The 16,797-nt window shown below is 42.9% G+C and overlaps 1 protein-coding gene across 6 annotated transcripts in view; it reads right to left on the bottom strand.

The window, feature by feature from the left end:
- The window catches only part of DPP6 (dipeptidyl peptidase like 6), a 1,137,219-nt gene that overhangs the window by 408,925 nt on the left and 711,497 nt on the right, over positions 1-16,797 (bottom strand). For all 6 annotated transcript variants that reach the window (XM_063813862.1, XM_016956857.4, XM_024357620.3 and 3 more), the window contains 1 exon segment: positions 11,577-11,675. In XM_063813862.1, the coding sequence (XP_063669932.1) occupies positions 11,577-11,675 (99 nt within the window).

The following is a 16,797-nucleotide window of genomic DNA, read 5'->3' as shown; positions in this document are numbered from 1 at the left end:
GCCATGAGGATTAATGAGACTTTCTGAAGCAGAGAAGTGATGAGCAACGGTATTTTCAGAAAAAGAGAAGAGCAATAAAGTCACAAAGCTGCCAAAGAACCTAATATGGCCAGGAACGTGGTAATAGAAGCCATGAGTGGCCAGGCATGGTGGCTCACACCCGTAATCCCAGCACTTTAGGTGGTCGAGGTAGGCAGATCACGAGGTCAGGAGTTCGAGACCAGCCTGACCAACATGGTGCAGCCCTGTCTCTTCTAAAAATACAAAAATTAGCTGGGCGTGGTGGCAAACACCTGTAGTCCCAGCTACTCAGGAGGCTGAAGCAGAAGAATCGCTTGAATCCGGGAGGCGGAGGTTGCAGTGAGCCGAGATCGTGCCACTGCACTCCAGCCTGGGCAATAGAGTGAGACTCCATCTCAAAAAAAAAAAAAAAAATAGAGGCCATGAGTAGGGGTGGTGAGGAGACCGGGGAGGCAAGGCACACTGAGGCAGGAACACCCTGGATTCTCTAAAGCCATCTTGGTAACTTTGAAAAAATGATTTAGTGTCTTTGACTCATAGTTTTCTTATTTCTAAAGTAAAGGTAAAAATTCCACATCCTCTCCAGCACTGTTGTGGGGTGTGGGGTGGGGGGAGGGGGGAGGGATAGCATTAGGAGATATACCTAATGTTAAATGAAGAGTTAATGGGTGCAGCACACCAACATGGCACATGTATACATATGTAACAAACCTGCACGTTGTGCACATGTACCCTAAAACTTAAAGTATAATAATAAAAAAAATTCCTGCCTCCATGGGTTTCAGTGAAGACTGAAATGAAGTAACTGAGATATTTCATGCAGCTACTGTTATCCTTTCAATTCCTGTTGCAATTATTGCTTCCGCTGCCACTGGCGCTAAATGATACTGTCTTTTGAGTTCTTCCCGTAGGTACTATAGAAAACTCCAACAGGAAACTTTTGCAGAAGTTTAAGCAAATAATTGTCTTAGCTCAGAGACCAGAAATGGGGAAGATGCATTAAGGATGAGCCTGGCCGTGCAGACAGGATACTGTTGAAACTGTGTTAGGCAGAAAAAATGGGAGTGATGGCATGGACAGATTTTACTGCAAGAAAATAGTCAGAGACAGGATTGGGTTCCTAATGCCAGACAACTGAGGCTCTCTTCTCTTAAGGAAAGGTGCGACCTTGAGCATGACAACAAAAGAGAGAAAAAATAAACTGGTGGTTTACACCAATGTAAACCATAATTACATTTTGTTTATTTCTTAAGGACTTCATTAAGGTAAAACGATGTGCTTCAGTGTGTATTTTATGTAATGACTTCAAATGATCACTGTTATGCTCTCCAAACACTCTCAGAGCCGTGGGAGAACACAGTCCCTCTTACGAAGCCTGCCCTTCCTGGGTACTTCCCTGAAGTCCCTCCTGGCCATGGGATACAGGCTGCTGCACCAAATGACCTCGAGGGGACTTTATTACTCTCTGCAATTCTAAGGCTTAATGGTTTTGATTGAAAAATGTGGCCTCCAAAAAGCAGTGGAAATACCCAAACCATTTTAAACTTGAATTCCCCCCTCTACCTAACCCCATAAGCTTTATTTAAAAAAAAAACCCATCTGTTTTTTCAGCATAACAAAAGAGAAGAGGATAAAGCACATATGGAAATCAAGTTGCTTTGAGCCCTGTGCACTAACTCCAATTTTATCTTCTGAAACATATACTTTTCCAGTATCAACCAGCCAGCTGATATTTTCCTCCATTCAAAGGAAGCAATTTTCTTCAATTTTACAGTCTCTCTAGTACCGCATCCTAGAGACACAGAGGGCTCTCTGCTAACAAGTGGCTGGATTAATGAAAATGAGCATAAACAAACACAGACAGTGGAGAGATGCTGGTGCCAGCCACATGGTCTATCACCATATTCAGACTAAAGTTGAACATGCTGCAGGGGGCGGGGAGGAGGCAGGAGCCGGATGGGCTGTGAGGCCAAGCTCTGCCTGGAGCTAGCAGACAAGTTAATCAGGCCCAGCGAGCAGCTTCTGTCAATCAGCTCCAGGCCTGCCTGCATCCAAGAGATACTGGGAGGAGACGGGAGGAGAGGGGACCCCTTGAAGGATGCAGGAGGCTTCGATTTGCTCAGAGCACAGGGCATGGGGCTTATCAAACCATTTCCAAGGTTGAGCCCAGGCTGCCTTCATAAAAGGCAGATCTGTAAAAGCAAATATGTTTGTTGAGCTAGGTGGCTCACCAGGTGCAGTGGCATCAGCTACCTGAGCAGAGTGACAAATTCTGTTAAGACAGAGGAGACACTTTCTGTTGGTCACAAATGCGGTGAGGAGAGGGTGGAAAGCTGTCTGCATGTAAGCGTCTTTCACCCTGCTTCTGGAATTAACCTTTCCCCTACTATAGTCTGAAACAGTGTCAATACAAGGGTACTTGCCTATAAATTAGTGTGGTTAGTGATGTTAAAAGTAAGTTAAAAGGCCTAAAGAATCCTCAAGGAGACAAAGCCAGTTGGCCTTGTAAGTGTAAGTGACCTTGACCTTGTGTGAATTGCAAACATAAATAAAATTTAACCTGGGCCGGGCGTGGTGGCTCACGTCTGTAATCCCAACACTTTGGGAGGCCGAGGTGGGCAGATCACGAGGTCAGGAGTTCAAGACCAGCCTGAGCAATATGGAGAAACCCTGTCTCTGCTAAAAATACAAAAATTAGCTAGGCATGGTGGTGTGCACCTGTAATCCCAGCTACTAGGGAGGCTGAGGCAGGAGAGTCGCTTGAACCCGGGAGGTGGAGGTTGCAGTGAGCCAAGATTGTGCTACTGCACTCCAGCCTGGGCGACAGAGCGAGACTCAGTCTCAAAAGCAAAGCAAAACAAAACAAAACAAAAACTTGACCTGGGCTTTTTCTCATAAATGCCTATATTAAAGAAAAGTGAAACTTACAGACTAACCAGTCAGAAGCTCCCAACTAACTTTTGTAACTAAGAACTTTCCAACAGGATTGACCAAATAAGGCAACTCCATAACTGTAACCAATCAAATAGTTGCTTTGCTTCTGTCTTTGTTCTATAAAAGCCTTCTCCCTTGTTCCCTTGGTAGAACCCCAGAACCACTTCTGGTTTGGAGCTGCCCAATTCACGAATCACTGTTTGCTCAAATAAATGCTTTTTAAAAAAAAAAAATTGTATTGTGCCTCAGTTTACCTTTAACAGAAAGAAATAAACAATTTAAATATGACTCAAATGATCACCACTATTGTCTACAAAAACACGTCTCTGGGGCTGTGAGCCAGGAAGAGGTGCGTGGCCACTGTGGGGTGGTTTTTCATTTACATCTGCCGTTACAAAATCGGCAGCACGCTAACTCGCCTAGAGCATTTTCTCCTGCCTTGACTTTGATGTGGTGTGGTAGAAGTTCTCCTCCTGCCTCCCTGACCACACTTCCTCAGACGCCTCCGTGTCCCTCTTTCCCTCTTCCCTCCGAGAGGCTCTGAGCAGCACCTCCACCACCCACGCTTTCCATGGTCCTCCAGACGGCTCCAGCCTCTCACCTGGCTTCATCCCCAGTTCTCAATACCTAACGAACATTTCCACTGAGTTATTGCTCATAGACTTCTACTCCAAACTCTTCATCCAGTCACAGAAACTGACTCCCTGTCAAGAATAGAGAATCACCATTCCAGCTGCCCAGGCCTGAGATCCTCAAGTCAGCCTTGACAGTGCTCTCTTCCCTGGTGTTCCATTTCTATACACTACCACCTCCTGCTGATTTATCACTCACCATGGCTTTTTATACCTGCCACTTCCTTTCCTGTCACAGCCTAAACTTTCAATATCAGAAGATGGCTCAAATTAAGGCACATTAATATCATGAAATACTATTAAGATGTTAAAAAGATAATGACAATGTATACTTACTGCCATGAGAATATATGTATGTATAGGTTATGAATATTTTCCTACTTAATACACTTAGTATTATTCCATATATGTTATTATCTAGAAGGATAGCTATGAAAATTTAATAGTGGCCATTTTCAGTTAGAGGGGTTACAGGTAATTTTTATTATCTTTTAAATTTGTGTTAATCTCTGATTCTAATTTACTGTAATAAATACATACATATAATAAATGTGTAGTATATATAATACAAGAAGTTGATATATCAGCCTAAGCTTGCACCATGTCATTGTTATTCTAAAACCTTCAGTGCCAATAAGTTAAACCCAACTTCTCAGCTTCTCTAAATTCTCCCCCATACTCCCTTTGCCCCCTTCATTGCCACAGAGCCTGTAGGTGCTGGTCCCAGCCTCCACTCTGATCTTCTCTCTCGCTCTTCTCCCTCAGGCTCAACACTGTTCATGAATATGCCAAGCAGCCTCCTGCACCAAGACCTTTGCGTTTGTTGTTCCACCCTGCCTGGAAGGCTTTCCCCCAGAGAACTCATCTGCATGATCCTCACCTTCAGGTCCCTGCCCCCAAATCACATGATCAGAAAAGATTTCCACCATTCTATGTGAAATCACATACTTGTAAGTTTCCTTATCTTTAAAACTAGGCTGTTTAAGTATCAAATGAGAAAATGCCCAAGAAGTCTTCGTGGATGGCCACAAACTGGGGACTTTGCTGGTGCTGGGGATACCACAGTAAACAGAGATGTGAGTCCCATCCTTGTGGAGTTTACATTCATAAATAATTATACTTAACCTATGTAACAAAAGGGTCAGTGCAGGATATAGGAGAATCCAAAACCAGAAGAGTCAATGTGGGGCAGAGCAAGAATTAGGGAGCAACTTAAGGGAAAAAGATAACATGCAGGGTGGTGACTAGGAGTGATCACAAGTGGACACGGAGAGGAGAGCGAGTGGGCTGGACAGAAGGAACATCCTATGTAAGAGCCACTCTGGGGGAAAAGAAGATGGACTTCTGAAGCAATCCAAAGAAGTTCACATAGGCAAAGTTTAAGAGAAAACTGGGGAGATGGCCAATGATGAGTCAGGAGAGTAAACAGATCATGTAGAGTCTGAGACATGGAGGGTCGGGGGGCCAGGGCTGTGCTCGCACCGTGGGCAGCGGGGGGTCTGTGAAGAGGCTGGGAGAGGATGATGTAGTGCCGGGCATGAGGATGTGAGGTGAATGTAAGATACTGCAGTGGACATGGAAATTAGCCAGTGACTGACATGCACACACACACACACACACCTCTCTCTCTCTCTCCAAGTGTATAGCTCCGAAGAGCATTTGAGCTAGAGAATTGAAACTCATCATCATATAGACAATACCTAACATTGTGGGGGTGAATTATTTCCCCTCGGGGAGTACAAAGTGAGGATAAGTGAGAAACTTGAGGAATTCAGACTTTTAAAGTCAGAAACATTAAAATTCCACCCCAGTCACCCAAGCAACCCCTTCTCCTTGCACCTGAGCTAGTACCTGAGGTGCCGGAGTAGAGCCTCGGTCCTTCCTGCTGCTGCTGGGCTTGAGTCCAGCCCTCCAACCCTCCGAGTGGACTGATGCCAAGTCTGCCATGGTATTCATGCACCCAAACATCACGTGGAGGCTAGGATGGGCACGTGTGTTCTGAAGGCAGAGCTGGCAGGATTTCTTGATGGATCGGATGTGGGATGTTAGAGAAAAGGTAGAATAAAAGATGACTTGAAGGTCCTTAGCTCATTCTACAAATTTTTCCATCAACTGACATCAGAAAGGTTGTGGATAGGGTGGATTTTTTTTCTTTTGTATTTTTGGTTTTGGGGGGAAATCAAGGAGTGAGACTTGGAGATATTAAGGTTAAAATTGAAATGTCTCTCAGACATCTGAGAGATTTGAGAGAAGGTTTGTCTGATGACATATGTTTAGGAATCATCAGTAAATGGAGGATATTTAAAACTATAAGACTGGAGGGAGACACCAAGGGAGGGCGTGCAGCCATGAAAAGGAGAGGAACAAGTCCTGAGTCTTGCAGCAATATTAAACGTCAGGGAGAAGAGGGAGAACCGGCCAACGCTCCTGCAAAGGAGATGCCCATGAGGTGACAAGAAAGAAAAAAGTGTATCCAGGGCAGAGGAGGAATCAATGGTGTCCAATGCTGCTGGCAGGTAAAATAAGATGGGGTCTGAGAAATGCCTGTTGCATTTAGCAACCTGGAGGTCATCTCTGACCTTGACAAGAGGAGTTTCGGAGAGTGCTGGGCGTGGTAGCCTAACGGGAGTGGGTTTAGGGAGAGTGGAAGAAGAGTACCTGGAGATGTTACAGATAGAAGACTGCTTCAGGCTGCAAAGGGGAACAGGGAAGCCAGGCCGAGCCAGGCAGGGCATGTGGACTTGAGATGAGGTGTTTGTGTTAAGGTAAGAGAAGGAAGAGCACATTTGGTTCATGATGGGAATCAGCCAATACAGAACAAAAATTTAGGGGAGACAGGAGGGGCCTGCTGTAATGATTCCTCAGGTAAGTGAAGCGAGTGCATCTGTGGTTCCTTTAGATTGAGTGCAGACAGCAGACAGGTCACCTGTGGGGCGGGGCAGGGGCGGGGTGGGGGTGGTGCAGGAAGAGCCAGCGGCAGTGTTGAGGCCAGTTGACAGGACAGTGGGAGTGTTCCTAAGCTCTCTTCTGGCAGTTTCAGCTGAGAAGGAGGATGGGGAGGGAGTTTGCAGGGTTGGGCAGAGAAGGTGAGATTTGCAATTATCATCATCTAGAAATGAGAAAGAGGGAATGGGCCAGGGGAGCCCAGGATGATTGGTCCATGTAAACAAAGAGTAACCAGAATATCTCATCACAGCCCCTAGAGTGGAGTCCCAGAATGGCACAAAGGGGCTCCAAAAGGTTAAGAAGTGCAATGCGGTTGTTATAACAGGTATAAGAATTTACTCAATGGAGCAAATACTTGGAGAGGCAATGCTGTGACCACTTCTGGGAGTGTGCACCTCTTTGAGAGGGAGCCCAGAGTGAGCCTTTTCTTTTTCTTTTCTTTTCTTTCTTTTTTTTTTTTTTTGAGATGGAGTCTTGCTCTGTCACCCAGGCTGGAGTGCTGTGGCGCAATGTCAGCTCACTGCCACCTGCACCTCCCAGGTTTGAGTGATTCTGCTGCCTTAGCCTCCCGAGTAGCTGGGACTACAGGTGTGCACTACCATGCCTGGCTAATTTTTGTATTTTTAGTAGAGACAGGGTTTCACCATGTTGGCCAGGCTGGTCTTGAACTCCTTACCTCAAATGATCCACCCACCTTGGCCTCCCAAAGTGCTGGGATTACAGGCGTGAGCCACCACACCTGGCCCAGAGTGGGCCTTTTCATGGCTTTACACACCTCATTTGGCTTGCCCCAGTAGTTGTAACAAACAAGTAACAAAGTCTACAAGGGCTTCAGGATGTTAGAGAACGTGAGGCTGTTGTACCAATCATTTTCAGACAAGGTAGATTTAAAAAATTAAGCATACAGTATAAAAATGAGGGAAGGGAAATTCAATTCCAACCTAACACATTTCCTCCTGATAAATAAAGCGTATTAGTTCCAGACTGTTAACTCCAATATTAAACCCAAGGTACACTTGTTAACTTCAGCGGTTAATGTGTACTAAAAAACAAACAAACAAACAAACAAAACAAAATCAAGTCTCTTCCTCTGTAGAGGATTACACCATTTTTCTTCATCTCTTGCATATTTTGTAACTTTGACATGGGCACTATGGGAATAGAAAGCTAGAATAGAGACTTCAAAAGGTGGCAATTATTCTGAACTGTTCGGAACCTATAATTTTGGTTAAAATACACAATGTAACTACTAAGGTTGCAAAAGAAATTGGCAGGAGACCTGAATTTTATCCAGAATAGGGTAGTTTATAAAAACCAGACAGACCTAGGTTCAAATCAGAATTTTGCTACTTACAAACTTTGTGATATTGATCAAGTTATTTCAATACCCTGAGACTCAGTTTCTTCATCTGTAAAATGGGAATCATTGTAGTTGTGGTAATTAAATGTCTATATATATATATATATGTACATAGATCATTTAGCCTAGAGCTTAAGACACAGTAAACACCCAGAAGATAATGAAGATGATAATATGATCTTGATGATGATGTTATGATGATGATGGTGATGTGAGGAAGAGGAGGAGGAAGAGGAGCCTGTGATGGTGGTAGTGGTGATAGATGGCGGTGGTGGGTAATAATTCTTATGTCTATCACTAAGAAACAGTTCCATGAACAAATCGCTCACCCCTTTTGGGCCCAGCAATTTGTCTGCTACACTGTGGGCACTCAAAAATCTCTTACTGAATGAATTAATGTTCTAATAATTTCTAAGGCTCATCCCAGCTCTACAACATAAGATAATCCTATGGATTTGTAGTAATCTTTTCCCAGATCTTAACACTTAGATTTGTGGTATTAAAAAAAATGGGTGAACTCTATAGTATTTGTCAAAAACCAATTATAAAGACTCCGTTCATCATTGCAAAGTTACTTCATTCACTTTAAGCTATTGCCTCTTTAGGGAGCGGGAAGAGAGAGAATGTTTAGGAAGAGGAATAAGTTAAAAAAAAAAAAAGGTAAGGGGAAGCTGAGGGTCATGTGTGAGTGGAATTATTAGGTTCCAAAACACTCCAAATCAAACTTGTATTTGGGGACCCAACCACTTGGTTACTTCACAGCAAAGTTTCTTCGGTGTGTACATTTACAGAGGGAGAATCATCCTAAGAAAGCTCCTCAACACCAAAGGCAGGTCCATTCAGAACTGCAGGTGGTCATCACGAATAGGCATAACCTGCTGATACAGGCAGGCTGGGCATTTTCTGCTGGGCACATAGCCACGTCTCAATTGCATGTATTAACTCCCAGCTTTGCGGATATAAAGAAAATCTGGCTGGTCTCCTCTGGCCAGAAAGCCAGTGCCTCTCTGGGCAGACTCCATTCATTTGCTCATAAAAATCAAACTCCTTATACCATGAACTGGCACACGTTCCTCCAGAAACATCTGTGCTCTTGTGTCTCCACATCTCTGCATATATATATATATATATATATATATATATATATATATATTTTTTTTTTTTTTTTTTTTTTTTTGGCATATGGAATGCTGCTTTAGGCCAAGTCTGATGCCATGGGCTTTCTAATAAAAATATATACCTTATAGGTATGAATACACTTTATTTCAACATATCATGGCGTCTTCCCAGGCCCTCCTCCAACCTACTCTGAAACCTAGAGCTCAGGTTTGGTGTCCCTTGTTTCTGGCCTCTTGATTCATCCTTGAATTCTGCCTCTCCACGAGAAGGAGAAGGAGAAGCAGAGAAGGAGCAGAAAGAGAAGCCTGTGGTGCTGGTGCTGGTGCTGGTGCTGCTGGTGGTGGTGGTGGGAGATCATGGTGGTGGGTGGTGTGACTCCCATGTATACCACTGAGAAACAGTTCCATGGACAAACCTGCTCCCTAAAGACGTAATAGCTTAAAGTGAATGAAGTAACTCTGCAATGATTAACTGAGCCTTTATAATTGGTTTTTGACAAATACCAAAGAGTTCACTCTTTTTTTTTGACAGGGTCTCGCTTTGTCACCCATGTTGGAGTGCAATGGCATGATTACAGTTAACCGCAGCCTGGACCTCCCAGGCTGAAGCCATCCTCTCACCTCAGCCTCCCAAGTAGCTGGGACCAGAGGTCCCACATGGCTGGCTAGTTTTTTATAAAGGTGACGTTTCAACATGTTTCCCAGGCTGGCCTCAAATTCCTGGATTCAAGCGATCTGCCTGCCTCGGCTTCCCAAAGTGCTGGAATACAGGTGTGAGCCACTGTGCTCACTCATTTTCTTAAATACCACAAGTCTAAGTGTTTTGTTTTGTTTTTGTAACTGCTGGGCATTGTTTCTCAGCTTGGTTTTGGTTCCCCCAACCAGGGTTTAGCAAGACTAACATTCTAGACCTAACATTCTTCCAGGGCTCTATTCTTAGCTTTCTCTAACAAGCTCCTAGCCATCGCTTTAAGACTGAGTTTGTGCACTGTCTCTGGGACATCCTTTGAGAAGAATGAGAACTTACGATCCTCCTCTCTGAGTCTTGTGTGTTAGGATTCCCACTGGCTGCTCATAGATACGTCTCCAACACAACTTTGAGCTCCTCAAGGAGAGTTGTCATGTTTTCCTCCCAAGGTCTACCTGTGGCATCCCACAAGTGCTTGCATTTGCTGATGCAGCGGGTGTACACGAACATACAGTGAACACGAACACGAACATTTCACCAGGTCAGCCGAAAACAAAGGCAAAGTCAATTCCTCCACCAAACAAAAAGACCTCTGTGCTGTTTTGTTTTGTTTTTTAATTTCTGTGTGCCCTTGGTATTCATGATATACTGCTGCTCTAATTTCTCCCCAGTTTTCTAAAATACATTCCCTCTGAGATCCACCTACTTTTTTCACTTTTAAATAAGCTAATCTAAGGGTCAGAAATGAATACTGAAGCCACAGCAGGGGACAAAAGAAAAGTGATTGCCCCTAAGCAGGAGACTAACAGCCAAGAGTCATTGTTAATTGATTTCTGAGAGTTTGTGAAGCATGAAAAGCATTTTAGAAGCAGTTTGACAGAAAAAAATACAACGACACTCGATCACTCAGCAAAAGAGGATGGTGGGAAGAGCACTGAATTGGAAGTCAGGGGACGGGCTGCTAGCCGCAGCTCGCACTCATCAGCTCTGTGACCTCAGAAAAGTCACTTGAGCTCTCTGGACCTCATTTATTATAAAAGCAAGGATCTGAACTAGACTTTGATCACTATAAAGTTCTCTGACCTGAGGACAAACCTTCAAGTGTATTCCACTGAAGCAAAGATTAAATGTCAGCAACAGCAATAGAGACAACAGGGAGGTGCTGGCAACTTGGCCTGCGGAGGGATGGGTACATCTTTCATGGTTGCACTTGAATTATTTCAGACCCAATTAGAAGAAATAGATTATGTTATGAACCAACACAGGCATTGTGAACATATGCCTTCTGCCCCCAACTGTATTTTGTTCTGTTGTTTTAAGAAAAAAATCCCCCATACAAGGAAAGTAGATTTAATCCAAATTAAAGTTCAACAGGGAAAATAAATGAATCTGCATCTGTGTACAGCACTCCAAGTTTCATTTGGAAGCTATTCTACAAGAACTCCATGAGTTGCTTTTGGTCCTTCTGCCTAACGGAAAGAGAGCAAGAGAACAAAGGGGAATGAAGATTGTGGAGAAGGAAGGAAAGCTCACCGTGCCCTGCACTGTTCCTGTTGCTAAGCAACACCCCACAGCTCCCCCGGAGAAATGATGTCTCTGGGAGGTGGCACACAAAGACACGTCTTCAGCAGACCCATTTCTCACTAAGTGAAGGCTGTGTGGATGCTCGGGAGGCAACACCATTACAAAAGCCTGATTTTACCAGATACACATTTTCATAGAATGATAATCTGATGATGACTACCGCAAAAGCTCTGTAGATCCCCTTCTGTGGCCAAAGGGGGAAATCCGAGAGGCAAATTACTAGACCCAACCTATTGAAAGTGGGGGTGAGGCATGGGGAAGCGATGTCTCGTGCACGAAGGACCTGGACTCACCACTTATCCACTTAGCCTCGGGGTCATGAATTTTGAAGTCTTCACTGAAGAGATCTTCCACAGTGACCTTCTTCTTTTGAGACAGACTATTATCTTCCGCTAGAAAAAAAAAAAAAGCAAAGAGTTAAGCTTGTTTCATAATTAGTAAAATGAGAGCACCATAAGCGTTCTGATTGTCATTTATAAATAGTATGGATGGGAACACACATGATGTCTATAAGTGAATGGGGATAAAAGCCAGTCTCGCATTCTGTTTTTAATTAAACTATCAAAATCTATGCTAAGGAGATCATGATTCAGTAGAATGGCATCACGCCTTCTCACCCACACCTGCAGCATGTAAGTGATCATATTTCTCAGCACAGAGGTAAATAATTCTTTCAGGATTGATTTATGAACAATAGGGTGGGAATAGTCGAGAGGAAGATACGGATATCCAGAGTGGACCTCAGTCATATGATGTAATTGGTCAATCATGAAGCATTCATTAAGTGCAGCATTTTAGCTGCTGGGAATTCAAAGACACAGAAAATATTCCTTAGGTCTTCATTCTCCATAAGCTTCACTTGTCCCTGGCTGTCTCTGGGTTGTGGGTTAGTTCTTGCTCAGACAGGATCAAACCCCAATTATCTGTACACAAACTACCAGATTCTGCCTTGCCGCATCTCTGTTACAAGGCTTAGGAGAAAGCACTTGGGATAAGCCTGTGAACACACTCAGCTAATGTTCATCCCAAGATGAGATGTTTAGTTAATGGCATCAGTGGGTGAGACTTTAAAAATCTGAGAGCTTTTATCCTGTATTTCCAGAGATCAAAGCTTCTAGAGTTTTTGCTCCTCCTCAGAAGAGGCTCTCTCCATTAGAGGCACAAAAATCCACTTATTGACTTTGAAAAGACACAGGGCTGTCAGCATGCCTGACCTGTGAGCCTACAGGCCAGTCCATTCCACCACCTTCACTTCTGTGATACTAATAAGAAACTCCTCTGTATATTGACTTGACCACATCTGATGGACATTATCTACCTAGGATGCTTATTTACTTCCCTGCCCTCTTAAATAGAAGATGCTAAATATCATTGCACATTTTTTTCAATGACTCCCAGTTCTCATTTCAGCAGTTTCCTGCTGTGCTGCTATGTGGGGTGATCTTGGTGCTAACTGAGGTGCATACGTCTGTGTGCATTCCACATTCAGTGGCTCCAGAGCTGTGTGTTTTTGTATTTCAATGTCTGGTGGGTATGTCTGTTTCTTGTTTCAATTTCTGGCTGTTACACTTTTTGGACTGTTGTTGTTCTTGACCTTGACAGAACCATTTGCCTCTTTTAATTTTCTGTTTTAAACTCTGTGGCAGGTTAGAAAAACAGAAAGAAATTTTGTTAGGATTACATAAACAAATAGGAATAAATAATCTCTAAATAAAATCTTCAAAGCTTCTAGGACCCCAGTGCATTGCATGGGTTTTATTACGTCACTTTTGGTTTCTTCCTTTTGGGTCTGGTTGTTGACAAATTACTGAAATTGTCAGAAAAGTCATGTATTCCTTTGTGCATTGATTGATCTCTTGAATATCAAATAGGGTTACTGTGTGTAGCAGTCTTTTGAAAATTACAGAATGCTGTGACTCAAGGTGGCCTTATTGTGAAACATGACTGTATATGGAGCTATCCCGGGTACTGAACATAGCACATTAAACCAAACCAAGTTCTTTCTTCGCTCTAGGAGCTTTCTAGGTGTGGCTGAAGCAGCCTCAGGAAAAGGCACGTGGCTTCAAACATGACGCACTTTCATATACACAACAATAAATGAGAATTTAAAAAATTACTAGACATTAATCTAATAAAGTTGCACTCTGATCTTGCAATTAAGAAGTCTAAAACTTCCTGAGACATTCTTAAGTACATGGTCAGAAAATAATAATCATGTTGAAATTTACATTTTATCTGATTAAACTTCACTATTCAAGAATGATTCTAGCCATGCAACTTAAGGTATCTATGTGCCTCATAAGAAAAAATATGTAAGACTGCCATTTAAACAAACGTTGGAAATAAAAGATGAAAAGGCAATGTATTCACTTTCTGAAAATCTTTCTTTTTATACATGTATTTTATTTTAAAATCTGTAATTTTATTTGTTTTTTAAAGATATTTTTAAAACACTTAAGACTTCTATATAGGGAAAGTATGTGGTGGAGGCATTATGATATATGCTATTAAAATTGCTCCATTCAAGCCAGGACATGACTCTGTCCTTAATTAGCTCTGTCTCCTTAAGAAACTCACTGCTGGCCTCTCTGTACCTAGATGGCTCATTTGCACATTCAACTGATATCTAATTCATTGGTTTATCATTTGATTCATTCCCAAAATCATCTGAGATAATGACAGGCACAGGAGACTGCCACATTCCACAAACCACGGTGAGCCCTGAAGAAGAGAAAGGCCTTATACAAGCTCAAAGAGCAGTGGAGCCAAAGCAGAACGAATGATCAGAACACAGCAGGGATGCGGCTGAGAGGAACAGGGCTTGTCCTGCTGATATGGAAGCAGACTATTAAATAAGAAAGTGGGAGGGATTCCAGGAGGACTTGCTGAAGGAAAGAGGCTGCTAGCCAAGATAAAGGAGAGAGAAAAACATTCAAGCTAGGAAGGCTCGTAAGGGCAGAAAGATGTCGGTGGATGCAGTATTTTCAAGAGATTGTGTGTGTTGGCATTGGCGTGGCAGACAATGTGAACAGGAAATGCTAGAGGGGAAGGGAGATTCTCTCATTGTATTTGAGATTCTGAAATTCCATTAGAAAAAAATGTCCACTTGTGGATTTTCTTTAAAAATTCTGCTTAACAGTCAGTAATATTTTCAGCTTAAAGACTATTTTTCTTCACATCAGGAATACTACCAGTAATTATCTCATACAATATGGCTCCTGCAGCATTTGATCCCCTCCTTCCAGAATCCCATCTGGACTGTGCTGGAGCTTCTAGGTCAATCCCCACACCTCGGGCTTTTTCTTAAGTTTTTCCTTTTTATGACTTTGGGAGTATTTGGATGATTTCTTCAGTTCAATCTCCTATTTGTCAATATTTTAATACACCTGGACTGTTCTATTACCCAACTAAGGATTTAAATTTAAAATAATTACATTTTAATATCTAATATATCTAAATAACTTTTTCAAGATCATCTACTCATATTTTATAGTTTCATGCTGCTTTAGCATAGTGATAGTTATTTTAAAAATCTAAAATGTCATTTTCTCTTTTCTCTATTGATTTAAATTTCTTTGGATTTTGGTTTTCATGTGTGTTGGGTTGGTTTCTGCTTTATAGGGGGATGTTTTCTGCAGATGCTTTGTGGTTCTTGGTTGTAAGCTTCTGTCTTACAAGTGTTCTGGGTCTTGAGAGGCCCCTGGTTTGGTGGTCCTCAGGCAGTTTTGAGATTCTGTCTAGGTAATAGCTCTAAACTAAGTCTTGGTGGTCATTTAGGCTGGAGCCCTTTCCCCCAAATGGGTGATGTGATCTGAGGCCTTCTGACCATGAACCCAGTTTTCAGGCAGGGACTCCATGTACCCCTGGTCTCTCATGAAAACCAACCTTCCAAGCCCTCCTGTTGTGCCTGACTTCAGTCTCTATGACTTGAGGATGATGGAAATTTGGCCTTCCCTCCTGCCGTAGGTTTTTACCTGTTCCTTCTTATGAGGATGTCTTCCCTTTCAATCCAGGTATGTGAAGAACTCCTGTTCTTGTTTTTGAGAAAGAAGCAGCTATGCTTTTGTTTGTTTTTTGAGACGGAGTCTTGCTCTGTCACCCAGGCGGGAGTGTGGTGGCGCAATCTTGGCTCACTGCAACCTCCGCCTCCAACATTCAAACGATTCTCCTGCCTCAGCCTCCCGAGTAGCTGGGATTACAGGCACCTGCCACCGAGCCCGGCTAATTTTTGTATTTCTAGTAGAGACAGGGTTTCACTATATTGGCCAGGCTGGTCTCAAACTCCTGACCTCAGGTGATCCGCCCACCTCAGACTCCCAAAGTGCTGGGATTACAGGTGTGAGCTACCATGCCCGGCTGCAGCTGTGTTTTTCGTTATTTATTTTGCTGTCACTTCCACATGCTTTTGCCATCAAAACAAGGAACATTTCTGTGCTCAATCTTCCTTCTTAAACTGGAAGGCAACATAAAGGTGGCGATGCAAGAAGGGGCAGTGGCTTTCACTGTTTGGATTTCATCCCAAAGGCAATTCAGGGATCACTGAAAAATAAAGTTCCTTCCAGCCCTTTAGCTTGATATACTATAGAAAACTCCATGGCACTTCAAATTGACTTGGCCTGGTTAGCTCACCAGCATGTAAAGGCATGCTGAAATCTGCAGCGATGTAGTTACTCTTTACGGTGGCCAATGTGTAATGCAAATTTCTCAGCCTCCTTTCCCTTCCTCAGATATTTGTTAAATAGTAAAATTCCTGGAGAACCCTTTGGAACTCCTTCTCTAAATATTTTAAATACCAGAAAACTAGAAATAAATCCCATCACCCGAGCATAGCTGCTGGAGGGGCATGCAATCCCTGCAGGTAGGGGTAAGCTACTGACAAACTCAGCTTGGTAACAAAGAAAATCTACGCAGAAGAGTCCAAGACTTTCTGTGAGATTCTGCTTTTGTGAGCAATTTGGAATACCTGACAACTCTAAAGTGCTTTATAGTCTTCCGAGTGCAATGATATTTATTATCTCTCCTGATCCCCACCATAATGAGGAGGAAGGAAAGTTACATTCAGCTACTGAGCTGCTGAGAGGTGAAATGACTCCTTCAAAGATGTGTGAGGAATCGGTTGGCAGATGTCAAGCACTAGGTGTTTTCAAAACTCAAAGGAGACAAGGGTTATGGAGGGCTAACTTCACAGGGGAGACAGACCCCCAAGCTGAGGCTCAGAGTAAAGCACTCTTTGTATTTAGAACAATTTGTATGTTATTCCTACAAAATGGATACTATTTGTTTGCTTCCTTACCAACACTTCACAAAAACAGGTGGAAATCAAAGAAGCTGTCCATTTTCCAATGTCTGTACCATTAATTCACAAATTCCAATGAGATCACTTTTGCTTAAAAATAAACCACTGCAGCCTGTTCCACCAGCGATGGACCTAACACAGATGCTGCTTAGTAACAAGGAAAAAGCTCAATGAGAACGCAGGAAACACATCATTTAGTTCTGCCAGCATATTTATTG

This window comes from Pan troglodytes, chromosome 6, assembly GCF_028858775.2.
Source record: "Pan troglodytes isolate AG18354 chromosome 6, NHGRI_mPanTro3-v2.0_pri, whole genome shotgun sequence".
NCBI classification, from domain to species: Eukaryota; Metazoa; Chordata; class Mammalia; order Primates; family Hominidae; genus Pan; species Pan troglodytes.
This window is presented reverse-complemented; position numbering and strand designations above follow the sequence as displayed.